Here is a 22,399-nt window from a genome sequence, read left to right on the forward strand (position 1 = left end):
AATAAAATCATCAAGTAGAAATGCTAACTATAAATTGAACATTAACTAAAACCTTTCAAAATTTACTACATTCCCTACTATTATAGTTCTTATATCTTTTTTTTTTCCAAATTATTATTAGTTGCAAAACTCTAAGAAGCCCTACTTTAGAGCTAACTCAAAATTGCTTAATCAACTCTAACTTCTAATTATCTTATATTAAACATTTTATTTTTAAATCATCTTAATGTTTGAACTCAATCCCTCAAGCCAAAGACAAGCAAGCATACACTAGATTTGGCTGTGTGCACCAATTGTATATTTTATAAGGGAACATTCTTCCATACGAAGTACATATATAATCTATCAAATGATAAACTCTATCATTTGATAGGTTTATCGAATGATAGAATTAATCATACAATAGAATCACATACAAAATCTCTTTATTTCGCCAACATGGAGACATATATTCATTGTAATTTTGCCCCTCCTTTGTATAACAGCACATGTTTTCATATGATATGCATTGTTGTATCGATATAATGCAACCTAGGCCATGAAACCACTCACAGTAGAGGGCATGCAATTGAGGATCCCATTATTGATGGGGCTGGCCATCCAAGCAAGAACCCACTATTAATGAGACCCACCATGCAACCACCAATGAGGCTACAGTTTATCTAACCCTCACCGCCAACAGTGGCCCACCACCAAAAAAGTAGCCAAAAACAACACCCCTATCATTGTCAATGAGAGCCCAAATCTTGCCATCCTGAGCACAAAGATGGAAACAAGGAGCCAGAGATGGGGGGAGTTCGAGAATGCCCTCTATAGTGGACACACTAGACAAGGAGTAGAGCTCCCTGTCCCCTGTGACCAAAGCACCAACAGTACACTGCTACTCCCTACCTTACACTGATACGAGTCCACAGTCCTACTGAGAGCTCTCTTGCTCACAAGATGAAATCACTGCTCCACCACTGATAGACCTAGATGAAGATGCTCAGAGCTACAAGCGCTAGGCCCACCTCTACTCATCAAACTTAAATAATTGATCAGATTCCCCTACCACTACACCTCAGGTATCTCTACAATTTTCGAATTCTGAACTAATGAAAACATGTTTAAGTTTCAACCACTGGCAAACATAGCAGGTCTCATCACCAAGAATGTAAGGCATCATTACTAACTACAAAATACAGATCAGGGAGCTCACAAAGAGCATGCAGATCTGCCTGTCACTGTATTAAATCTTGCATGTACACAGCTACTACTATGGAACTCTACAACATTGAGACACACACATATTCACATACTCCATGTAGCTGTATTGGCCTACAGTTCTTGCTCATACCACTACAGACATATGTGAAAACCCATTATACATAACAATTGTGACAACTTTAAGAATACACAGAAGAAAGTTCCATGTTAGCTGCAGGTTGATTTATCAAAGGATTCATTAAGAAGATGACACTTAGTTGCACATCATCTCTCAACTTTCTAAACCTCTTTTAAACAAGGTTACAATTCAATGCACCGGTGACTCCTCACCCCGGTCACCATGCCTGCTTTTTTTTGCCCTATTTTTTTGTGCTTTTTTTGGGTCTTACATTGGGCAGGTCTGCTCCTGTTTCTTCAACCCATGTGAATGGTCCTCTACCAAGGCGTGCGTTGATTCTTACATTGGGCAGGTCTGCTCCTATTTCTTCAATCCGTGTGAATGGTCCTCTCCAATGGCATTGATATTTTATGTTCTTTGATATACTGGTAGGCCCAGCACTGACCAGCACATTGATCAATAATCACATATCTTGTGCTCTATTTTAAGAGCCTGACAGTGAAGGTGACAGAGAATGAGAAATCTTTGCTTGAGGATATGTACTGCTTATAACAATCAAAGCAGGGTATGGGAGAGTTGACACCCCTTTATAACAAGACACATCATGCCAATGACAATTTTTTGGAAATAAGCTCATATATACCTCTTTTCACTTGTGTCACTATATTGACCCCTTCAACATATTTCCACTACGTAGAGTATATTTTAGTTAAGATTTCAGAATTTTCTTTACCAATCATGAGAAATTGCAAACTGAACAGCTCAGTACCTGTGTTTCCTTTCTTTGGTAGAGCTTGTCCACAGGTGTCAAGACTCAATTTCAGTTGAGGATTCCTGAGATGTACCATCATTATTTCCCATACCTTCCTCAATTTTCTTTTGTTCTTCGCTATTTTTATTCTGAATCCAGTTTGACAAGACCGGTAGAGAAGTAAGACCCAACACAGCTCTCTGCGCCTGGGTAACAGCTTGCCAGGTACTTTCAGCTGCAGTGGCTACAACTGGCCTCACAGCCTCCACAGGCATGCTTGCCCGCTCCTGCAGCATAGCTGTTTAAGAAGTCAGCCCGATCATTTTCACAGTCCATGTGGTATCATTAAAAATAAAAAGATTAGGCCTGCAGCAAGTTCATCAGGCAAGCATACATAACGTCTGTGAAGCTGCAACCGAGCCCATTCTCCTTAAACCAACTTCTGCAGCTTGTACAGCACGTGCAGAACTCTTTACACTTTCAAAAATCTCCTGACTAGCATCCAGAAAACAGTCCTTTATCAAAAATGAATCTGGACACATGAAACAGTGACATGTTGCCAAAAGATCTGAGGCATTGATACATGAAAAAGATTAAAATACATCACAGATAAAGTCTACATTCACCTCAAGTCACTTAGTTCAAGTGTGAGATCACTGATTTCCATGCCAGAAAGCCGGATTGCAGCCATAGTACCAGGTAACTCCTTCTGCATTGCATCTGCCAGCTTTTCTAATGATAAGGCGACCTTTCTCAATGCCTAAGACAAACATACGCCAGCTCATTTATTTGTATGCAAAGCTTTGAAACCACAAGCTAAACAAATTTCAAAACCAACCAAACTGCAGTCACTGGTAGAATATATGATAGCTTGATGGAAGCTGTCAACAATAAAAGTCCAGCTGCAGAGAACTCACGTTTAATGTTGGGATGGCAGCTGCAACCAAGGCAACGAAGCTTCCACATATCTATAGGATCAGAAAGAGAGTGTTTACATGAGTATTATAAGCCTGGACTACACTCACATTAATCTCTGTTAGTTAGTGGTGGCACAAGTATTCACATAAACAAGTGTACACTGGCTCACTTTGCAAAACAAAGAACAACAACTAGGTTGAATTTTGTGCTTTCTCTCTTAAGGGTGAAGCAACTAAAATACCAGCACAGGTAGGGTATCAATTGTGAGAATTGCAGTGGAAGAGGATGCACGTGAGAAGAAAGAGACACACTGAAGGCAAGAGAGAAGACAATGAAAAATTCAGCTGAATGATCTTTGATGAGAAGAAGCTGATGCAAGGCTCAGCCCCTACATGTTACAAGTGTAGCTGAAGCAAGGGCGCTTGGAGAGAGAAGGCGGGAGACAAAAAGAAGTCAATGACTGAGTGATCTAGACCAACTGACAAGTGAGGCCTATAGATACACAAGACTGACCTGAATCCTCTAGGACAGCATCCAAACCCTATCATCAGAAACGTGGATAGGGCCCAAAAATAGGTAACCAAAATAACTGGATTCAGACAAAGCTCCTAATGTCCCCACAACCAAGGGATGAACATGGGCATTAACACCCCCTCTTGGATCTATTAGCAGATATCAGTTCATGGCCGAGTCTATGCATGTCAGTGGGCTAGGACATGATTTATGGCATAATTTTTGCCTATTTATTCAAGCTTCTCCTCCACATTATGATCATTCATCACCTAACCGGTTCTAGTGGAGGGAGAAGATTAGGTGCCAGTGCCTTCACAACCGGTGACTCACATTGGTTCTATACTGTCTCATATCTTGGTATATGGATTCAATTTCCCGAGTATCTCTTTACTTCTGAGTTCCTTGTGCAGTGTTCTTTTCTTTTGAAGTGTCTCTCTTTCCTTTGTCTCTTGTGTTCAGCAGTCTATTACAGCAGTTTTCCACACGCTTCCATCATTGCATCCACTTCTGACATGGCATCAAATTGCAGGATCATTGTTCCTACTGCTGTTTTACACTGTTTCAAGTCTGAGTTTTAGCCTTTTTCCTGCTGATGGAACCTGTTTCTGAATTCTGCGACTGATTTCCAGCCTGAGCGACCATCTTCTAATCATTTTTGGCCTGTTTTCTCAGTGTTTTGTAGACTGCCATTTTCGTTTTCAGCTTTTTTGGGCCTGTTTTAGGGTTGGGGACCTGTTACTGACCCTTCCAAATCTGTGTTTTGGGGTTTGTTGCCTATGTTTTACTGATTAGCACCTGTGTTTTGGCTGTTTGCTCCTGTGCAAGGCTGGGCAACAGTATTTTCAAGCTGATTCTGGTTATTTTTGGTCCATCTTCTCATTGTGTGGTACATTGCTCAACTTTAGAGAGGGTTCATGTGCATCCAGTTGTCATGTTCTCATCACTATACTCTGGTTACTATCGATCTTTTCTCTGTGTTTCCTTTACTGCTTGGAACTGCAATCCTTGTGAGTCTGTATTTTTGGCATCCTTTTCTCCCTAAAGATCCCTTGCCTTTCTTCATCTTCTATGAAAGTCCCTCATGATGGCTCCTCTAACACCTCCTCCTTATGGTCAGCATGCAACTATTCTTTCATCATCTATAAGTGTTATGTTGGAGACTTGCTATGTTCAGCTTCAGGTTTCTATGAGGATGCTATCTCTTGGTACTTCAGATGTTCCAATTTCAAAGAGGGGTGCCATACCGTGGAGAAGAAGTCTTCGTGCTATTATTATGGCAAGAAGGGATTTCTTTGGAAGGACTGCGGGCCATTATCAACTTTACAATAGGAGCACGCACAGACAGTGATGATGGGTGACGACTCTCTAGGCGAGTCTTCCTCTTCTCCAGGTCCAAGTTTCGGCTCCATCTATGTGGCCCGAGCAACGGCCGCAGCCCTGCTAGGCTACTAGTATGGGTGATGGGGTCATCCCTCACAACTCTCCAGTGCCAAAGAGGGAGTGCGAGAGGGTGGTGAGATGGGGTAGGTGAATCTCATCTATACAAGTATATAGGTGCACAGGTGCATAGGTTCTAGAGGGGTTTCCCTGACGCACCCATCAAAATCTTGCAAGTTCAAATCCTAGAGATGGGATTGACATCTAGGTTCATGCTGAGCTGCTTCTTTGACCGAGAGCGAGATTGGCTCCTAGTTTGAGCTCACATGAGGAGACACTTTGGCGGTCTAGCCAAAGGCAAGGAATCCATGGTCACACATGTTCAAAGGCATTTTTGACAAGATGGTCTTGTATGCTACTGCGAGACATTGTTGACAAATATTGAGAGCTGCTATGAGTCTTCTCTATTTTCAGGAGTTGATACAATTGACATCAACATCAAGTTCTCTCTAAGGCACCTTGGTGGTGTGTGACATTAATGCGACATTAAAAGTGATATTTAATGTCACATTAAGGTCATAAGTGTGGAATGTGACATTAAAAGGAATATTTAATGTTACATTAAGGTAAATTTAGGGGAACATGCACGAGAAAGACCGTCCGGGCTCTTGGGCGCCCGAACGGGGTTAAGGGGAGCCTAGAGGTTAAGGGAGTCCAGAAATAGTAGGACTCCAGCAAGTTGACGGCTGGCAAAAGGGATAAGCTTGAGGGCCAGCACTTATCTAGGCGTGGCTGGGAGGTGAAGAACACTCGTGCTTCCATCAGTCTCAAGAAATTTGTTCCCGTAATCTAACATGGTGGCTTGCACACCCGCTACTTGTTGGGTATCCATGGTTCTACTCTAGTGGTCCTTGTTGTATGTACTATGATGGGACATTATCATTGTATATTGTATTGTATCAAATCTCTCATGATCTAAGGGAAGGTGTTAGCAAATATGTCAATTCATGGTTGAGTCTGTGCATGTCAGTGGGCTAGGGCACCACGATATTATCCTGATTATTTAGGCATTTTTCTTAGCATTTTATGATGATCATTTTTGCATTTATTGCTTCTGACCAACATTAAATACTTGGCATTAAATGCTGGACGACTTGATATGATTTATGGCATTATTTTGGCCTATTTATTCAGGCTTCTCCTCCACATTATGATCATTCATCACCTGACCGGTTCTAGTGGAGCGAGAAGAGCAAGTGCCAGTGCCTTCACAGTTGGTGACACACATTGCTTCTATATTGTCTCGTATCTAGGTATATGGATTCCATTTCCCGAGTATCTATTTGCTTTTGTGTTCCTTGTGCAATGTTCTTTTCTTTTGTAGTGTTCCTCTTTCTCTTTCCTTTGTCTCTTATGTTCAGCAGTCTATTATAATAGTTTTCTACACGCTTCCAACACTACATCCACTTCTGACACAATCTTCAATGTGCCTAAACTCCTAAATTACACAAATGATGATGATGACAAGGCAATGGAAGAGCCTTCGTGAAGATGTTTGCCACATTGTCTACTATAGGACAGTAAACCAACTCAGCTCCCCATTTTGGATGCACTCCCAAAGTTCAAACATAGTGATTCTATATCACAAGATGAAGCATTGGCTTTCTACCTATGGCCAAGCAATTGTGACTGCGACCATTCGTAACTATAGGCTATGGCTGTGGAAATCCAATCTCAACTAACATCTGCCTCAACCAAGCAGCATCTTGGGCAAATGCATGTGCAGCTCTATACCTCTATGGAAGAAAAGCAACCATGGGCTGTTAATTGCCACTCCAAATGGCACCCGAACCCAAGTTAAAGCAATAACCTATAGTGGATCTCCAAGAGTTTATGTCACCTACCCGATTTAAATCTGTCGAATGCATCAATAAGAAACCCACTCCATACAAAATCCCCTGTGTGGGGGTGCCCCACAAGTACTACAAAACCCAAAAAAGGCCTGCCAATGAGACCAAAGAGGTCTCTAAATGAATGAATTCAATATGGTGACTGCATGAGAAACATATGGTTGAGTATGAACAAGGCAAATAAACAACCCATCCAAGTGCATGTGTCTAGTGATGCCTATTGTTGGATTCGAGGTGTGTTAGGGAAAATTGGAACCACGCACAAAATCTATGACAATGAGCAACAAAAGTGGAAGAATTACAATTGCTAAACATTGAGAAGAACAAATAGTGAAAGAGAGAACAAACGAACTCAAACAATGAATAAACACACAATGGAATCCACAACACAATAAGTGAGATGAACTATACAAACCACATAGATTAATAGCTTGTGTGGTGACCAGCAATACCTCTAGTCTCCATCTCTCCAAGTGGGAGGGCAAATTAGTGCATTTCTTTTTAGGCACTATAGGCTGTCCTGGGCACCCACATTATGGGCTTGGCCACTTTATTACCAATTGTGGCCCCGATTTGCCTATTTATAGGCGCCCTACCCTCTCAATCTCATTGTCCATCATTGATCCTTCTATTGAGCTAAATTGTCATTAGCTTTCATTAGGATGGGATCTCTCAACTTGCCCCACAAGTTTCTAACACGATTGAAGAGACATTGAACTACCATGGAGTCCAAAGACCCTATACAACCTTATCCTTATGTATCACGCTCAACAACAACTTGAAAGTAAATCTAAAGTTTTCCCTTCAAATTCAATGCACTAGTCTAATGATTGTACACGAAGGACAAAAGCTCCACAAGGGATTGGCAAGCCTGTCATGAGAGCACAAACCATTAATATCTCTACCTCTCTCATCTACATCCGCACAAACCATTAATATCTCTACCTCTCTCATCTACATCCGCACCATTCGCTTCTCTACCTCTTTTATCTATGACATTCACATCTCTACCCTCGTTTACTCCCATGCCAAGTACACAATTTCATACTTTTCAATCTTTTGATTCCACTTCCTCTTTTCTGTAAGATTTTGATTATTCTCAATGAGGGACCATGCAATCTTTTGTAAGATTTTGGTGATTCTCATGGAAGAACCATGCAATCAAGATATTGGTTCATTAGTCCTGAAGAAGACAAACTTTTGTTTCTAAAACTCCTTGCACTGTGTTAGATGATATCTTTTACATCTACACAAAGTGGTCGACTTTGGATCCACCATATTTGCAACACTTCATGTGGCAAATTGTACAGCAATGTATCATGCCCAAAGTAGCATATATGATATTCCTCATCCAATCCATTACCATACATCATGATTCCCTCTACTATGCCCATCACTCTTGCCTTGCCTTGCATGGCTTGTGTATGAAAAACCATACTCTCCCCCCCTTGTTGTCATTAATAGCCATCAAAAAAATGAAATGAAATGAATAGTCTAAGACACTTTTACTAGGGCTATCTAAAATAAGATATCCATCACCTCTATAGTCTTGGTAGCTTCTTGGGTAGCCAACACACACACATTGACTAATACACATGGGTGTTAAGCTAAAAAAGGCGCACTACACAATCAACCTTCACCAGCTCATTAAATAGCCCAAAAATTTGAATGGACTCGATGTGTTTCAATGTGCTGTAAGCAAACTCCCCCACTTTAGGTATGTTTTATCTCTATAAATGTTGAGCTAAAACGTGCTTTTTAGCTGATTAGCATTCTTAAATAGCCCCAAAACACACTTAATTAATGAAAAACCCTAAAACACAGAGCGGTATGAGAGAGTTTCAATGGTTCCCCAAAAACCCTAATTCTTTGGGGCACCCTTCAACATCTATAAATGGAGAGGCTGCCCCCATTCAACCTCATCCCTCCCATGTAGGTTTCTCACCCTTGTGTGCACATCTTAGCCATCAGTCTCCACCACGTGGCGGTCCAACCTTCGCAACTGCTGCCATCACCTTGTTCTACTGCGGTGTTCTACTGCTGCACTTTACTGCCACATTTTACTATGACGTTCTACTGTGGCATTCTACTGCTACGTTTTGCTGCTTCGCCCACATCATCAGGCATCATGCTCTGCAGTAGCCTCAAGTTCCTCACTCTGATGATCAGAGTTTGATGTTTCTCCCACTCCGTCACTCCAACTGGTGATCACAGCACTTGGGATCCATCTCCGGTGGACGTCACTCTCCGACACACTACTCTGCCCTTGAGTATCTATGCACTCTTACAGTCATTTGCAATATTCATTCACTTCAAAGTTGTGTTCTTCTCTCCCTTCTTCTGTTTCTATGTTTGAGTTTTGAGTTTTGTGTTTAGGGTTTGAGTTTTGCTTCTGTGTCTGTGTCTGTCTCTTTGTGTTTCTATCGTGGTCGTACACTCTGTGTTTTCTCAGTGCAAACCCTAGCAGTTTTCTTCACATGATATCAGAGTTGGTGCTCTTGTAAAGAGTATCCTGCGAATATTGTGGAGAGCTAGTATTTGTGTGAGGCACACAATACAACTCATAACCGAATCACAATGTCCCAGACACCTTCTCCGCTTCCTATGATGTCCTATCAGGCTTCTCCATCACTGGAGGCCTTGAGACGACATTATGGACTCCATGAGGGGGAGGACACTCCACTTTCACCTTCACCTTCTTTTTCTACTCCTATTCCAGATTTCACTAACATAACAAAGGAGGACTTTGAGGAGTACTATCGCAACAAGTACAGTGATGTTTACACCCCTCCTACCAGTTTTACCACCACATTTGGACTAGCTAGCTAGCCACCTCTCCAATCATGGAGGATATATGGCATTCGGAACGTCTGGCAATCCATCTTCATCATCTCAGTCAAGTCCAATGTCAGGTTTGTACAATCCTTTTGAGTTGCATGAATCAAAACCCTCATCCGTTTCTTCTTTGGAGGTACAGGATCCAGACGGCTTTGCATATGTGAACTTCAATAGAGAAGGCTCTCGAAGCAAACAGAATTCAAGTACATCTACAGCTTCTGTTTCATCCCTCCCATCCCCCCCTCTTCTATCTCCCCCTTGATCATCTCTCTTCATTCTTTCAAAATCTCATATTACACTCCACATCCGCTTCACACACACTAGGGGTTGGATCTTCCATCTTCGCTCCTAGCACCTTCTCCTTCTCTACCCCATTCTCTACCTCTTTGCACCATGGTACTTCGTTAGGGAAAATGCCACCCTTTAAAACAATGCCTCTCACCTTTCCGCAAATGAGCACACCCATAGCACCTGGGATGACTGTGATGGGCATCCCCCTCACTATCCCCAACTTCACATCTCGCATGACCAGTCGGGCGCAGCGGTTTCCATCCTCAGCTTATGGTGCGTCTTCACACTCTCCTTGGGTTATACCTACGCATGGATTCCCATCTTCTGCTCCACGTGTTCCCATCCCACCATCTTGGCTTACTCATGTGGCTACCATGCCCATGCCTAGTCAACCCATCCCTACCTATGGATCCACCTTACACGCTACCAACATGCTTGGTGGGCACTCTGGGACCCATTTCCAAGTGCACTCCACTCCCCCATCTTACCCTCATTACACTTCTTCACACTACCCATCTCCGAGCACTACCACTCCTGTTGCAACGGCCAAGGATGCCTTCACGGATAAGACTCGTTTTAACAGGTCGAATTTCATGCAACAAGTGTCTGAGTCCCAGGGTCTTTGGAACCTCATCATTGGTTTAGAGCATATTCCGGACCCTCGACTAGCTCACCCTGACTCCATCCGTCAATGGAGAGCCCACAATGCCACCTCGACTGCTATGTGGCCCAAGATTATACTCAGCACATAAATCTTGACTTTAAGCTTCAAGAGTTCTCTATTAAGGAAGGGGATGATCTGAAAGTCAAGCTGGCTAAATATAGGCAATTACTCACCGAGTTCACCAGTACTGGCTCTCCAAAGTCTAACGACGATCAGGTTATGTTCTTCTTGAATAAGTTGCCCAAAAAATACTTCAATTTCATTCAGCACATCATCTCACAGCCTCGATTGCCAACCTTCTACGAGTTTGAGTGCCACTTCTTGCGTTATGCGAGACTGCATGATCAAGTCCACAAGATATCCTCACCATAGCCTTATACAAAGCAGAGGGGGTTGGTTGCCTCTTCTTCGTGAGGGAAAACCAACAATGGCAAGAACTCACAAGATACGAAGGAAAGCCAATCAAAGGGTGACTCCTCTTCCTTAGATGGAACCAAAGAATCTAGACCTATCTAGCACCTAAGACAAACCAGTTTTGCACACACTACCAGAGAGCAGGCCATATGGACGAGGAGTGTCGCTCCAAGGCCCAAGGCCCAAGGTCTTCCACCTAAAAAGCCTCAACAAACCGCTACAATTGCACAGTCCAGTGGGGCTACGCCTTCTGCTCCTGCTTCATCTGCACCTTCAGCACCCGTTGTTGCTACTGGACATGTGGCCCGAGCACAACTTCAACAAACAGTCTCTTTCACTACCCCTAAGGGATTGGCTAATTGGTCTGCAAGTCCTGATCCCGTTGCACTTCATGCATCCATCTCACCTTCCTCTCTACCTCGTCAAGCATTCCCTTGGCAGAGCCCTACTACTGGACATACGCGATGGTAGTCACCTTCTTAGACTAGCATGTCTCTAGGTCCTTTAGAATACCCTAGGTCAGTCTAGCATCCATTTTTCACACTCTTAGAGTCAGGCCCATAGAATTCATTGCCCTTAGCTTTTTCATTCTTAAGTTTTCCACTACATTTACTCATACACATACACATTCATTGCATTGTTTTTTCCGTTAGATTTTTTCTCTGTTATATTTTGCTTTGGAGCATCTCACCGCTGACCTCTGTATTTGCAGATTCTCATCTCTTTTGGAAGGTTTTGTCTTTCAATATAGTGCTAACTTGCAGATTACTTTGGTCCTACCTAGACTAGAGACGTGGGGATGCACACCGTTACTTTCATGGTTTCATCCTCCTAGGAGTGCTTGCTCTTCTTCCAACATGGAGGTTTTCCCTCCCGAGGCGGATTGTGCAGCATCTCTCTCGATGCTATCAAGGCGATGACTTCCACCTTGCTCTTCCAGCAGGATGCTTCATCCACTTCACCTTCTTCCATTCCTTATGGTTCCTGGCACCACACGAAGACCGCAATCAAGCTCCTCTTCCTTCTTCGGCATCTACATCCACGTTGAGAGAGAATTTCTACCCTTCTTGGTATTCTACAGGCTTCAGCACTTTGTCTTCGACATCAGCTTCTCCCCCCTGTTGTACCTTTCCCCTTCGCATTGCATAATTTCATCATCTTTGTACTAGGGCGCTTGGGCAAGTAAACAATTTCCCCACAAGAAACACTATCCAAGTGGCACCTGCTGCATGAGCATTCTTCAACATGCAGCATTCTTTGCATCTCATTGTCCAAAGTACCACTTGAGCAGATCCTAAGCTATTTCCACCGGCGGCTGCTGTCACTACACCACCATACTCCTTCATCACATGGATACCTCATCAATTTTTTTCATCGTCATCGACACCCTCAAGTGGATGGGTAAGCTTGCACTGTTTCGTGATGTGTTGGGTGTACCCTCCCTACTCCCATCTTCTGGGTCACTATTACTCAATCAGCCGCTTCCCATAAACTTTAACTTTTTTTTTATAAGTTCATTGTGGTTCCATCCTCCTTTGTAGGGCTTGGTAGGCCATTGGGCAGCCAACGTGCACCCTTTGTCCGATGTCGTGTCCTCTTTGGGGTGACTACTTGGACTCTCTTGGTAAGATAACCATCGCCTCTCTAGTCTGGGTAGGCGCAGCCCACGTGCACCGTTTGTCCGATGCCCTGGCTGCTTTGGGGTGGAACGCCTTGGGGCAAGTAAAAATCAAATCAAAGTGGCTAGCTCGACCTTTCGGCTTAATTTTGGGCCTAAGAGGGGGTGTTGAGCTAAAACACACTTTTTAGCTGATTAGCATTCTTAAACAGCCCAAAAACACATTCAATTAATGAAAAACCCTAAAATAGGGAGCGGTCTGAGAGAGTTTCACTGGTTCCCCAAAAACCCTAATTCTTTGGGACACCCTTCAATATCTATAAACAAACAGGCTGCCCCATTCACCCCCATGCCTCCCGTGTAGGTTTCTCATCCTTGTATGCAAATCTCAACCATCAGTCTCCAACCGCGTGGTGGTCCAACCTTCACAACTGCTGCCATCACCTCATTCTACTGCAGCATTTTACTGTTGTGTTTTACTGTCGTGTTTTACTGCGGCATTCTTCTGTCGCATTTTACTGTGACGTTCTATTACAGCATTTTACTGCGACATTCTACTGCAGCATTCTATTGCTACGTTTTGCTGCTTCTCCCACATCATCAGGCATCATCCATCAAGCATCATCCTCTGCAGTCGCTCTTCGACACACTGCTCTACCCTTGAGTATCTATACACTCTTACATTCATTTGCAGTATTCATTCACTTCAAAGTTGTGTTTTTCCCTCCCTTCTTCTGTTTGTGTTTAAGTTTATGTGTTTGAGTTTTGAGTTTTTGCATTTAGGGTTTGAGTTTTACTTTTTGTGTCTGTGTCTGTCTCTTTGTGTTTCTGTCGTGGTCCTACACTCTGTGTTTCCTCAGTGCAAACCCTAGCAGTTTTCTTCACAATAAATAGTTAAGCTAGATCACTTGGATCCCAGTTCATCCTCTACCATCAAATGGCTGCCAGCTCCATTACCTATTGCTGCCCCCCTTCTTCCAGTTGCTATCGTGACCACCTGCTATACTGCCATCTTCATCATCTAGCGGCTGTCATCATCAGCATTTGGTTCCAACTTGTTATCTTCTAGCTGCTGCAGCAGTCATCCTCATCTATCACCAACCATCTTACAAGCTCCTACAAGTTGTGTTTTACCTGCACTTGCTAATACCATCATTTGCTACAGCTCCACAACCAAATTCAGCCAGTACTGTTGTTCCAGCTGACACCTAATTGTTGGTCATCTACATTAGTCAGACTGCCTCCTCAATATCTTTCGCACTTGTTTTGCCTTCTCTAGTTGCCACCATGCCGATCTGCATTTGCAAGACAACTATGTTTTGCTCAAGACCAAGCTCCACTATTGTCGCCTTGCTCTTGGTGGATCATCCTACTTCGACACATGGGTAAAGTAAAAACATCACAAAGACCCTTCTAGCATCACTTGACTAAAGAGAACATGTATTATACATTTTGCCAAAATTCCAATCATGTAGATGACAATTGTCACTCAAAATCACAGAGTCCCTAGCTAAGGATGTTCTACCCATGCCAAAGTAATCCTACAAATTCACGAAGAGAAAACGTTTCGATGTAGAACCAACCCAATCCCAAAGGGCTGCTTGGTCTATCATACAACCAATGTGGGGATTCTCCACTTGACAAATGGATTGGGATAGTAGCAAACTCCCACAAGTCGAATGTGTCAAAGATACACTCCAGTTTACAAGACTAAAGGGAACACTTCGCACCATCAAATTGATCTTTTTTGGGGAAGATGGAAGCACAAGCACTTGAACGAAGGGTGCCTCACAGCAATGCAAGGACCTATAGTACACGCTCTATAAAAACTTGTAGAGAAGCAAAAGGGGAGAGAGGGGTGCTCTGATTTTCTTGATCTATCAGAGTGAGAACAAGGCTCCGAATGTCAACCTTTGCATCGTTTTTTGGGACGGTCTAACTAATGGGACCACCTATCAAAGGAAGACTTAATGTTATCGTCTGAGTCATCAACCGGTACCCCACAACTCTTCAAATAGACCTACCAAACCAAAAAAACCTACACCTTGCAAAGAGAAGTTCTAGATGCCCCACACACTATGTAGACAAGACAAGGCAAAAATCTATGTTCTTCACGACAGATTTACTCCAAACAACAAGCTAAGTGCGGTCTTCTCTTTGTAGAGCCTCCCAATCCTTACTTTGGTGATGATTACATGTGAGAGTGCACAACAAAATGGAAGAAGAAAATCTGCATTGAACTCCAAAAAAATGCTAAGTACAAAGAGGATTGATCAGTCCCTGCATGCAGCCCAAGGCATCAATGAGGGCACCAGATCAAGTTGATGACAGACGGCAACGCTGAAAGATGGAGGAGAATCCTTGAATGTCGGAGTGTGCTGAAACGTGCAATAGTTAACCTGTAAATGAATGCTGCCATCAGATCAACCTGCTATAAATAGCAAACGGGGCAGCAAAAATGCTGGCTGACCAGCAATTAAAATGATAAAATGATGTTGACCACAGCATTTTGTTGTCACCATAAGTCTACATATCAAGGTAAATTGGCAATCCCTCGCAAAGCCATAAGCCTACTAGTCTTATCCACAATCATATGTAGTTCTCTAGCATCTAAGAAATGGGAGAGCACAACCCAAAAATCCAACAAGTGCATTGGTCTAGTTGCACATGTAAGGTATTACCTCTCACAGTAACACTCTTGGAGGTAACTAAGCTCATCAAGACCTATAAATATACTCTCGCTTGCCTTGGTTACAATAAAAATAGGGTATCATGCTATAGTTATAAATCCTTATGGTCTCTCCTCGTTCCCAGCTTTCCCATTACTCATCGCTGTTGTTTGAATTAGTGTAATGTGTGCTCAATTTTCCTGATAAATATCGCTGCAGATTGCAAGGAGGTTACCACAGTGTTTGCATGGTGTAATTTCACAGATTTCCACACATTATCAGGGAACCCAAACATAGCGATGGAGGACGTTATGGCATCAGGACCTCTTTTCTATTTCTAGTCAATTCTCGTTACGCATATAGCATGCCAAGAAGTTATCAACATTTAGCGGCAACATGATATATGGCATCACAGCCCTAAACAGAATACCATTTGCAGATTGGTCTAAAATCCTGGCATGAGAGCATGACTCCACACATGAAAACAAACTCTCAAGCTTTATTACAGAGAGGAGTCTGTACCATGACCGCAATAGACACGAGGAAAAGAGATACTTGGTCTGCGGGAGCCATCCGCCATGGTGTTGCCGTAGGAGATGGAAGAGGCGGCAACAACATGTACGCAAAAGACTTGTGAGAGGAGCTCACTCTCTCGCCCACTGCTTTCAGCAAGCCCTCATTCCTTGTATTTAGAGTGGGGCTTGTAAGGCACGGACAAGAAGCGCCAGTTAAGCTCCATTGATGCTCGGTATGACCGCCAATTTTTGTGTTTTTGCTGAGATAGCACACCGTTTGCGGTTCGAGGTCTTGCCGTCTTCTTCTTCCCCTCCTTCTCCTTCTTGTCGTACCGTTGTCGCGAAAGGCAGAAGGTGTGGGCATCATGAATCCTTGGACTGTGGCCATGATTGCACCCTTTTGCACGAACGAACAGGAAAGAACCGTGTCGAGGACATCGCCCCTAAAAAGTGTTAAGAACACGCGCTAAAGAATGGCCAAAATGGAGCAAGGGGAACACCATGGATCGAGTGTGGGTTTTCTAAGGTACATGAGTTTGACCCTAGTGTCGCACATCCCCACTTCAATCCTAGTGTCGCGCATCTCTTGTAGCACATTATAAATCTATTAATGATTTTTTTAAAGAAGAAAGTAGAAAAAATTTTGAATGAACTCGATACCGGTCTTTAGATTAGATAATTGATCCCATTAAAATTAACATGAAAATTGTGAGAATATAAATTTGGCATGGAGTAGATTAGCTAGCATAATAAAGTTTGGAAATATTAAATAGCTTTCCATGTGCACATAAAACTTTAGGAGTGCCATACAATGTGTGTGGTGGAGAGTTGACATGTCATTCTCTCTTAGATTTGTGAAGACGTGGGTCCCTTCCCTCCTCATGAGTGCGCATCATCCAAGTACATATATCCCAAGTTTAAGTACTCACTCACGTGTTAAAGTACATATATCCCAATTTTAAGTACTCACTCACATGTTTAAGTACATATATCCCGAGTTTAAGTACTCACTCAAAAACTTGGTTTCTGTTACAAATCCTTCTTCCTATCTAGTATCCTCTATTAGAACAAAAAGGTGTTCATAACAACAACTAGCATTCCTTATGTGCTTTGCATGCAAGGAATGCTAGGAAGTTCCCATGCTATCACAATATAACTTTCCTTCCTTCTCCCTTAGTATTAGGGTTTAGCGTCTCTCTCTCTCTCTCTCTCTCTCTCTCTCTCTCTCTCTCTCTCTCTCTCTCTCTCTCTCTCTCTCTCTATATATATATATATATATATATATATATATATATATATATATATATATATATATAATATATATAATATATATATATATAAGCCATCCACCGTCGCTCGCTTACTCATGTGCCACTACTGGCTACTTGCTCCAACAAACTCCCGCCACCTATCTACTTGTGTATGTCGCATGACCGGTGGTCCTATGTCTTACCTGATAGGCCATATCCACTTCTTATGACCATTTCGCACTCTGCTTGTCATTGCAAGCCCGCCTAGGTCCATTAGCCCATGAGCCGAGGGGAGGGGGAGAGCAAACACACACACACACACACACACACACACACACACACACACACACACAGAAGCTTTGGCCTAATATAATGTTGAATATGCAAAAATGCAATATATGGGGGTGTGTGAGTTCAACCCTGTGTTTCGCATCCCCTATGGCTAAATCTATTGTGTTTAAACTATGAGGATATGGCACTCATTGATATATAAGGAGTGAAAGACCAACATTAACAGGAATAATCCTAAACTATATCTCCAAAAAACCCTTGCAACCATTTTTCAATGTTTCTCAAAGACAAATATATTTAATGGTAATTTCTATTCACATTGAACCTATCATGGCATGCATATTACCCTCACACACTAAGCCTACCAATATTACAAAAATTTAACAACCCATTAACTATATAGAGATTTGCTTCTTCTTCTTCTTCTTCTTTTTCTTCTCTCTCTCTCTCTCTCTCTCTCTCTCTCTCTCTCTCTCTCTCTCTCTCTCTCTCTCTCTCTCTCTCTCTCTCTCTCTCTCTCTCTCTCTCTCTCTCTCTGCATGTATGTGTTTGTGTGCATGTGTGTATGTATGAATATATGTGTGTGTGTATTTCATAAATGTATATCCATTCTCTCTTCTTTGCTCTTTTTCTCTCTCATAAACATGTTTAGATGTATGTGAGTGTGCAAGTGTTTTATACATGTGTCCATTTGTGTGGCCTCATAAGTATGTGTATTCTCCTCTTATTACTTTCTCTCCTCTCTTTTTTCTCTCTCTCTCTCTTTCTTATCTCTCATTTCTCTTCTTCTTCTTCTTCTTCTTCTTCTCTCTCTCTCTCTCTCTCTCTCTCTCTCTCTCTCTCTCTCTCTCTCTCTCTCTCTCTCTCTCTCTCTCTCTCTCTCTCTCTCTCTCTCTCTCTCTCTCTCTCTCTCTCTCTCTCTCTCTCTCTCTCTCTCTCTCTCTCAATTTTTATCTTCTCTCCTTTATTTTTCCACATCTCTCATTTGTGGATATTTTTTAAGTATGTACACATTGCATGCATATGTTCAACCATTAAAAAAGAAATTTATCTATTTCTCTAGGAAAAGGAGAGAGAGAGCCATATACAATTTTTCAAAGACTCGCCTTACTACTTTCCATTATCAATTTAAAGAAAGAAAGAGAGAGAGAGAGAGAGAGAGAGAGAGAGAGAGAGAGTGTGTGTGTGTGTGTGTATAAGTGTGTTCAATTGAGAGAGAGAGAGAGAGAGAGAGAGAGAGAGAGAAAATAATTATAACCCCCACTCACTCGTCAAAAAAAGCTCTCTTTATTTCTTAAGTACCAAACTTCTCCTTGTGCCAAATAGGCTTGGGAGCCTTCTGGTTGGTTCGTGATCCCCAAGGCGAACCTATAAATAGATAGAATAGATACATGTTTTTTCTTAATGTGGTTATGAATGGCATTGGAATAAGTAAAAACACATGGACAATTATGTTAGTTGGAAAACTCGATAGAGAAAAAGGAATAGCTTTCTATAAATATGTTTTTCTTACTTAATGTTGTCTCATGAATTGAATTGCAGCAAATAAAAACATATGGATGGTAAGGTTACTCAAAACACTATTGTAGAAAAAGGAATAGCTTTGTTTTAATATCTAGTCTAAAAAGCTACATGAGTGCCAGATAGAGAGGAGCACCCTTGTTGATATTGATGTTTGGCACTTGTTTTATGGGTCAATCCTATGTTTCCAAGCTTAATAAGAGCATGAATGTCAAATTGTAATGCTTGAGCATATAGAGATCTTCTTGGATCAAATCAACCTTCCCTAAAACACCTACATGCAATCACACATATTGCTTTGTTTAACTCTCCTATCATGAGCAAGTTGCTAACAAAGCTTGCATTGAAGATTTTCAATGCCATTGTGGCAAAACATCTCATCATCAAGGACAATTGTGGTGGTTAAAGTTGTTTAGCTTGTAGGTAGGTGTTGGTTTTGATGAACCATGACACCTTCTAGTGGTTCTCATCACTATGGACCATGGTGACATTGAAGAGAAGAGATTAAATAGCACCTCCTCAAACTTCATATCAGTATGCTAAGCATGTGACCTCATATAACATGTGCGTATTAGACTTGTGTTTTCCTATTATTGACTAATGTTAATCATGAGCTTGTGCCTTGTTGGCACTTGTTGGCAAGGTGCGATGAACTACCACATAGAAAACATTTCAAATTATGTGATTTAGCTTTATTTACCTTTTTTTGTCTGAATGAATGTTTTCTTGATTAAGAATGCTTGCAATGAGATATGTGTTGTTTATGCCTATAGTACTAGTCATCTCTGTATGTAGTATTATGTTTGTAACCTCGAGATGAGTGATATCTAGAAGATGATCTTCTTCTATGATAGCCATTATAAGGTGAGCAAGAACACTTTTGACAACCAAAGTCAACTTCATACTTAGCAGCAATCTTACAAATAGTGGTAGGAAACTTTTGATTTAAAGCAGTCATCTTTTGTTGTTGGTAAGCTTCTTTGATTGTTTATTCTATGGTTTGGATTATTTGGCCAACACTATCTAAAGAATTTATGTTTCATGTTTCATTCGTTGCTTGCAGTAGAAGGGAATAGGTTTGGGGAAAGAACAAACTAGGTGTTCTTTCATGCTATTATCATGGGCTACAAGACCTTCATATAACAGATATCTCATGTAAATCAAATATTCTTTGTATTGTCGTGGATCACATAACTTTGATTTGAAGAAGGCTTCACGAGCCTCTAATACATCATCTAATTTGTTACCAACTAGTTCACCTAAAAGAAGTTCAAAGAAAAGTTGAACTAGGTTAGCATGCTGAACAATGGCAAGTTTCACCTAAGGATGAATGGATATCCACCATTGTTTCAATCCTCCTACAAACACATGTGTCATAGCATCGAGGATATCAATGCGATCAATCTGGGATTTGTCTACCATCTTTTGCCAACATATGCATACATCATATATATCAACAATTTAATTTCTTCTAGAGACTTGCCATCAATAAACCAAATGGGAAATGAACCAATCTTTTCAATCACTCCAATCTTTTTAAAGGGGAGTAGCTCCAAAGGAAGAAGTAATAGTAGCATTAACAATTACGAGATTGTGGCTTAGTAGCTACATGATGATTTGTGGTAGAAGGAGTAAGGTTTGTCATAGCAGTATAGGCATTTAGTATTTCATGAGGAAGAATTTCTCAATTAGCAGTAGGTAATCGATGTGGATTGATGGAAACAAAATCATCATCTACCACAATATTGCCATCTTCATCAGAAGAGGATAAAGTGTAAGATGCATAATGTTGAAAAGCAGTTTGATCTAGGAAGTACCAAGTAGGAGACTATCAAAAGGACCATTAACTAGTATCTTCTCAATACATTCACCCATTGCTTTGGAGTTTACACGATTTTCCACATGTCATTGTCTATCATCCTTAGATGTATTTGTTGGATCTAGACAAAGAGGCATTTGATCCAAAATCTTGTTTGGTTCTTTTTGGCACCGAAATTTATCCAGCATACATTCATCAACATAATCAAAAGCAATATGATAATCTTTTTCAAACCACTCTAGAAACATCAGCTCCAGATGTTTAGAAAGGTCAAGTGCCGAGTCACCTGGTTGTTGTAGAGAGGGTTGAAATAAGTTTGGTGACTGGGACCAGCACATTTACCACAGAAGCAAGATACGGACAATAGATCTATTGTAGATCTTTGAAAATACCATAAGAATTTGTAGGATCCTCTTCAGATTCTTAAGACATTACTTGCTTCCCTTTATCATATGAAATTTCCATATGCATATTTAGGGTGCCATGAGAGGGAGAAGAGAAATGAGAACTCCATCCCTTTTGCAATCTTTTTGCAAAAAAACTATTCCAGTCAAGAGCAGGTGTAGTTACTATAGCTAGAGAAGTACTAGAAGTAGACACAAGCTGTGAAGGGGAACAGATTTGTGATGCTTGATTTTTCACCATTTGTTGACAAAGTTGAAGTGTAGATTGACAAACTGTCACAAGTTGATCTATCTTGTCCATAATTTCTTATAATGCTAAATGAGCCCAATTTGAAACTTGAAGCTCCGCAGTCCATGAAGAAGCATCCTTTAGATGAAGATAAGGGACATCCTTGTATGTATGACTCTCATATTCAAACTCTTGTACAACATTTACAAATAGAAGAGGAAGAAGCTTGTTTTATCAAATTTTTACAATGCTAAAATATACCATTCAAAATAGTAGTATGAGAGCATGGTTGAGTATGGAATGCTAGCTTATTAGCTCTCTAAGAAGGGGAAACCCTCAACTATGGTTGTGATGAAGACAGTTGAGCTTTGTCGGGAACCTTCTCTTGTACACTTCTTTGAGGTAAGTTAGAGTCTTACCTTTGATATTTTGTACAATGATCACACTTTGTTGGTAAGTGTTCCTTCTTCTTCAGGGAAGATATATCTAATTGCCATTCATGTGGTAAGTCAATCTTAGATCAGTTAACACAATTAGGTAAGAAGCACTGAGTGCTTTCATCCAACTTCATTATAATAGTATGTCCTCAATCTTTGGAGGAATTCATTTCTTCGACAACTCTAGGAAAAGCCAAAGGCATACAATGAAATACCATACAATATTGAATAGCAAGGTGAGCTGAGGAGGCTTTCATTTGTAAACCCATTGTGCGGATATGTAGCATGAGTAATTCAAGAAAATTTGGGTCATCCATAGCTATAACATAGTTTGGCCTGAGCTCAAAGAAAATAGGGCCATTAGAGAGGGGAGAGATTGTAGATCCTACAATCATATCCATAAGTTCTACATGATGAGTATGTAATATGGTAGCCATACAAGAAACATTTAAGCCACGTCTAAAACAGAGGAATAATGCCTATTGCTATGTAACCAAGATGCAAATAAGGATAATCTTTTTTAGTTTGACGCTTCTGGATTTTGGGTTAAACTAAAGAGAGTAAATTTACATGATGATCTTCAAACATAGCATCTCCTACTGTTAATATGTCTTAATCTTCTATATATAAGGTTTAAGCCTTGAAC

General features: G+C 41.3%; 1 protein-coding gene across 5 annotated transcripts; it reads right to left on the reverse strand.

Annotated features, from left to right (window-relative positions):
• Positions 1-1,413: 1,413 nt before the first annotated feature.
• On the reverse strand, positions 1,414-16,323 carry LOC148016939 (uncharacterized). Of its 5 annotated transcripts, none has more exons than XM_087663327.1 (7): positions 15,843-16,322; positions 14,931-15,017; positions 2,993-3,043; positions 2,702-2,835; positions 2,470-2,570; positions 2,094-2,373; positions 1,414-1,816 (listed from the first exon to the last, which is right to left on the reverse strand). In XM_087663327.1, the coding sequence occupies exons 1-6, from the start codon at positions 16,188-16,190 to the stop codon at positions 2,132-2,134; spliced, it is 963 nt and encodes a 320-aa protein (XP_087519453.1). In that variant the 5' UTR covers positions 16,191-16,322; the 3' UTR covers positions 1,414-1,816; positions 2,094-2,131. The 5 variants fall into 5 exon arrangements, with proteins under 5 accessions (XP_087519453.1, XP_087519449.1, XP_087519450.1 ...); XM_087663323.1 differs by having other exon boundaries at positions 15,810-16,321; XM_087663324.1 differs by having other exon boundaries at positions 1,414-2,373; positions 15,810-16,323.
• Positions 16,324-22,399: the final 6,076 nt, after the last annotated feature.

This window comes from Lygodium microphyllum, chromosome 22 (assembly GCF_053477565.2).
Source record: "Lygodium microphyllum isolate KBCC chromosome 22, Lygodium_microphyllum_v1.1.10, whole genome shotgun sequence".
NCBI lineage: Eukaryota > Viridiplantae > Streptophyta > Polypodiopsida > Schizaeales > Lygodiaceae > Lygodium > Lygodium microphyllum.

Coding starts and splice junctions, on each gene's coding strand:
- LOC148016939 (XM_087663324.1), bottom strand. CDS start 16,190: ATGGCCACAGTCCAAGGATTCATGATGCCCACACCTTCTGCCTTTCGC. Junction 2,836..2,992: donor CTGCCATCCCAACATTAAAC/GTGAGTTCTCTG, acceptor TGTTTGTCTTAG/GCATTGAGAAAGGTCGCCTT. Junction 2,374..2,469: donor TGCAGCTTCACAGACGTTAT/GTATGCTTGCCT, acceptor CTTCTTAAACAG/CTATGCTGCAGGAGCGGGCA.